Source organism: Zingiber officinale, chromosome 7A (assembly GCF_018446385.1).
Source record: "Zingiber officinale cultivar Zhangliang chromosome 7A, Zo_v1.1, whole genome shotgun sequence".
NCBI lineage: Eukaryota > Viridiplantae > Streptophyta > Magnoliopsida > Zingiberales > Zingiberaceae > Zingiber > Zingiber officinale.
In genome coordinates this window covers 125,716,720-125,721,941 of record NC_055998.1, presented here as the reverse complement: position 1 = coordinate 125,721,941, position 5,222 = coordinate 125,716,720, and the positions used below count along the sequence as shown (strand labels likewise).

Genomic DNA, 5,222 nt, shown 5'->3' with positions numbered 1-5,222 from the left:
GTTCAGGGAGTTGCCCCACAGGAAGTAGTTGTTGATGGAGTTTATTTGTTTATTTGTATTGGGATAAATTTTATTTGAATATGAGACATGGTTCTTCTTTTATGATTATAATTCTTGTATAAGTAACATTTTGAATGACATTGATATGGGGAATATTCTTTCTTTTGTGATTATAAGCTTTTATTATATATTTATATTGAAATATGATATATTGGTATTTAAAGATAATAGTTTAAAAGACAACGATTTAAAATTGTTATTATTGTTGTCTATCACCCTAAAAGACAACGGTTAAAAACCGTTGTCGTAGCCCCAAAAACTGTTGTAATTAATAGCAGCGTTATTAAAAGTGCTCTAAACAACAACGGTTTTAAACCGTTGTCTTTTCATTCAAAGACAACGGTTTTAAACCGTTGCAAAACTGTTGTCGTTTCATTCTACGACAACGGTTTTAAACCGTTGTCGTAGCCCCCACTTTTAACAACACTGCCAGTTACAACGGTTTTAAAGGGCCTACGACAACGGTTTTTAACCGTTGTCTTTTAATGTTTTTGTTGTAGTGCTAGTAATTGTTTTCCGCATCATACTAGTTTTTCTTTGTATAGTTTTTGAAATACCAAACACAAGAGGCATATGATTTTAGGTTTCGAATTTGTAATTCTAGTTTGTGTTCTTTTGTTTTTTTTTTGAACTTGTGATTTGATTGTTCTTTTTAGTTAAACCTAGGGTTACTATAATTAGATTAAATATTGAATTTCTTTGAAAGGTTTTGTCGAGGCAGTGGTGGATGTTCTCATACCCAAGAAGACCAAGTGCCTCACCATGTTTGACCTGGAAACCAATTTTAGAAATAAATATTTAATCAAATTTGTAACATAGGTGGATTTGGATCAATAATGTTAAGCATCGTTTGCGATCCAAATCTAAACTTCTAAGAACAGATAAGTTAAATTTAGAATCAATAATGTTAAGTTCCACTTGCGATTCCTAATTTAATTTCTAAAGAACACAATATGTTGTTAGGAAGGGTTCAGGACTTGTGCAAAATTTTTGTACAGGGGAACCAGTACGTTATTCTGAGTAGCAACCAACAATTGATATCAGAGCTAGGGTTTGCCTCTGTGTGTTTAGTTTTCAGTTTAATTATGCACATGTCATACATAATTTAGGTAGGATAATAGTAAGATGTGCTAACTTTGTGGTTGCAGACTCCAACTATTATGACTTATAGATATTGTGTGTGATTGGACCCTTGGACATGTCAAGGGCATTTTTGTGTGCATGATTGTATGTATTAAATACAGCAGGAGTTGTATTAGTTTTAGAATTTTACTTTTTTGTTCGATCTAGATTACATGTACATTCCTTCGTGGAATATAGGATCAAAATATGTAAAATTTTATTTTTGTCGAAAATCATATGCTTGCGAGGTGAGGTACATTTTGAGGACTAGAGGCGTAGCGGAATAAGAAGCAAGACAGATGCGACAACTAGAACCGATGGCGGTGGCTAAAGATGGTAGCAGCTAGGGTTGGCAGCACGCGGAGGACAGTGAAAGAAAAGGCCAAATAGTTGGAAAATTAATTTCCATATTTATTGCTTTTATTTACTGTGATGTGATGTGTGCTTGCATGAAAAAAATCCTCACCTTAAATAACTAAGTGGGAGAGGGATTAGTAAATAAATTCCACGGTCTCCATTACTGGTTTGTAAGTGATGCAACAAGCCTGCGTGTTGGCTCTGAGTGCCTCCCTCCACAACGGATGGGTTTGTTGCGGATCACTAGATCAAACTTCCTTTATGGATGGTTATAGGAAATTATTTAGGAACGTGTGATCTTCTCCAACTGAAGGGGTACAATCCTATTTAATGGACTAAGTATCAAGTAATGGTATACACTTAGATGCATTCAATATTATCCTCCCCAACGGAGTCACAACTATTAATTTTATTTGTTATAAAGTTAGGATGACAAGATAATAAAATTAATAGGTAAAACCTCCTCTTACAAATGTTGAATTTGTATACGTCCACACTAACGTGACATGCATAATTCCGGGTGTTTAGAGGTGTTGGTAAATTTAAATAGTATTGTTTGAGGAATCAATATTATTCTAATTTTAAAGTCTTGACCAAAACTTATTTTGTGATTCTTAGGATGACTTTCAACTCACTGGCCATTATACTGAAAGAGAACAAACTTACTGGTCCAAATTACATAGATTGGAAAAGAAACATGGACATTGTCCTAACTGTTAAAGGCTATAAGTTTGTACTGTTAGAGGCCTGCCTTAATGCACCTAACGACGATTCTAGTGAAGAGGAGATTGAGCATCATAGAAAATGGGTCAAGGCAGATGAGATGACGCAGTGTTACATTTTGGCTTCAATGTCAAATGTACTGCAACATCAGCATCAGGACTTACCTACTGCCTATGACATAATAAAAAATCTCAAGGAACTCTTCGGACACCAGAATCGGGCTGCTAGGCAAGAGGCAATAAGAAAGTTAATGACAGCCACCATGACAGAGGGTACACCCGTTAGGGATCATATCCTAAAGATGATGGCATACTTGAATGAAATTCAAATCCTTGGAGCTGAAATCGATGGGGAAACCCGGGTCGATATTATTCTCCACACGCTGCCCAAAAGTTTTGAGCAGTCCCGCCTGAACTATAATATGAATAAGAGGATGTATTCATTGGCAGAACTACTGACAGAACTTCAGGCAGTAGAAGGGTTATTTCATCATAATTCTCAAGTTCACTTTGCTGAAAATGTTTCTACTTCTAAGTCGAAAGGCAAGAAGAAGAAGAAACAAGCTGGCTCAGCAAAGAAGGTGAAAAGATCTCTAGGTACTGGACCTAAAGCTGATGTGAAGAAGCCAAAGGGCAAGTGCTTCATCTGCAAACAGACTGGACATTGGAAGGCGGACTTTTATCGTAAGAGAGAGAATAATAAAGGTATATCTTATTCTCTAGTAGTTGATGTTTAGCAGTGTTATCTACCAGCACCTGGTGTGTAGATACAGGAGCCACTGATCATGTCTGCAATACATTACAGGGGTTCCAAGAAATCCGACGACTATATGATGGGGAGATAACCGTCTACATGGGCAATGTTACAAAAGTGGCAGCTATTGTAGTGGGAGACGTCTACTTATCTTTTGATAGGAATAGAAATTTGATTTTGAGAAATTGTCTTTATGTACCAACTTTTAGAAAGGATTTAATTTCAGTTTCTAAATTGTTTGTAGATGGATATTCTGTTTCTTTTGATGACAAAGTAGTTATCAAGAAAAATAGGGTTATTATCTGTTCTGGTACATTAGTAGGCAACTTATATACTCTAAATCCAATTTCTCCCACAAAGCAACAAATGGAAATTAATAACACATCTTCTAACTCTAATAAGAGAAAAGAACTTTCGGAAATAAACCAAACATATCTTTGACATCTAAGACTTGGTCACATTAACTTGAGTAGGATTCAAAGGCTAATAGCCGATGGACTTTTGGGTTCATTAGTGTTGGAAAACTTTCCAACATGTGAATCCTGCTTGGAAGGTAAAACGATGAAGAAAACTTTTAAGGACAAGGGGTATAGAGCCAAGGATGTGTTAGAACTGGTTCATTCTGATTTGTGTGGTCCTATGTCTATTAATACAATGACGCCATTAAATGCTGGGTATTCCTGAATACCTTATCGGGCTCTGCCCATAAGTGGTTCGATCGACTGTCGCATGGGTCCATTACCTGCTTCTCAGATTTTAAGATATTATTCCTACGCCACTTCGCCAGTAGCAAGAAGTATCAAAAGACTGACCACTGCTTGTTTGCTCTCAAGCAAGGGTCCTCAGAGCCGTTAAGAAGCTACATCAAACACTTTAATCAAGTGGTTCAGGATGTTCCCTCGGCCACATCAAAAATACTTATGAGTGCCTTCTCCCATGTGTTGACAGAGGGAGAATTCTTCAGAGACCTTATCAGGAATCCTATGAGGAATTTTGATGAGATGCTGGAGAAGGCGGCCAGTTACATCAACGTAGAGAAAGCGCAGGAGGCGTGTAGGAAGGCAGACAAACCGCCTCCTTCTACTAACTGACTAGAAAGAAGACTACCTCAACTGCCTGCTCAACCTCTCCCGCATGGTCAGGAAGCCCGACCTACCTTCCCCCCCGGTCAGGACGTTAGACCGGGCCCGCATATAGTTGCAGTCCATGTCCCCCGGCCTGGACCTTGGGGACCTCGCTATTGTACTTACCATAGGTCACACACGCATGCCACCAGTGATTGTGTGGAATTCGCTCGTGACTCCCGTCGTGCTGCTGAGTTGGGCCTGCCACTTCCTAAGTTGGCTCCGCAGGTCCAACGAATGATGGAAGAGCGGCGCAACACCTCAGGACTGACAAACAGACCCCGAGCAGATCAGGGAAGACCTAACATGCAGCAACAAGGGTGCGCCAGGGAACAAGGAGAAGCTCGGGAGGAAGAGAACAAAGGCAATGCAGCCATCAGGGACATAGGCATGATCTATGGAGGGCCTACTAATGGAGATTCAGGCAGGGCACGTATGAGCGTCGGTTGGAGATCCATGCTGTAGGATGCATTCAGGAGTAGGCTGCTGGCCCTGTCATCAGCTTTGGACCGCAAGACTTGGAGGGGCTGGAGCTGCCTCATGATGATGCCCTCATCATCAAAGTCGTGATCACCAACAGCCGCGTGGGCAGGGTCTTCGTTGACACCGGGAGCTCTGTCAACGTATTGTTTAGGTCTGCTTTCGAAGAAATGCAGATCGACGTCAGCGAGCTTCAGCCGGTGACTACTTCTTTATATGGTTTTACTGGCAACGAAGTAAAACCCATGGGACAGATCAAGTTGGCCATATCCTTGGGAGTGAGTTGTTAGTAAGAATCAGAAGGAGCACTTTATCGTGGTAGACTCGCCCTCCTCTTACAATGTTATTCTGGGCCGACCAACTCTGCATGAATTCAGGGTTACTGTCTCCACCTTCTACCAGAAGATCAAGTTCCCCGTGGGAGAGCAGGTCGGGGAAGTTAGAGGGGAGCAGCGGGTTTCTCGACGATGCTACATAGACATGGTCAAAGTGGAGGCTCGTAAGGCACAGAGGACTAAGAACGAGGCCGTTCATGCCATTCAAGAGGAGCTTATGCCGATAGCGGAGGAGTCCATCCCCTGGGAGGAAGTCCATCTATGTCCT

General features: G+C 40.5%; 1 protein-coding gene across 1 annotated transcript; it reads left to right on the top strand.

Moving 5' to 3' along the window:
• Positions 1-4,379: 4,379 nt before the first annotated feature.
• On the top strand, positions 4,380-4,909 carry LOC121999703. Its single transcript, XM_042554347.1, has 2 exons — positions 4,380-4,600; positions 4,642-4,909. The coding sequence occupies exons 1-2, from the start codon at positions 4,380-4,382 to the stop codon at positions 4,907-4,909; spliced, it is 489 nt and encodes a 162-aa protein (XP_042410281.1).
• The last annotated feature ends 313 nt before the right edge of the window (positions 4,910-5,222 follow it).

Bases quoted from the DNA above. Each gene is read 5' to 3' on its own strand.
- LOC121999703 (XM_042554347.1), top strand. From the start codon at position 4,380: ATGGAAGAGCGGCGCAACACCTCAGGACTGACAAACAGACCCCGAGCA. The intron at 4,601-4,641 runs GTAGGATGCATT...CCCTGTCATCAG, and splicing joins GTCGGTTGGAGATCCATGCT to CTTTGGACCGCAAGACTTGG.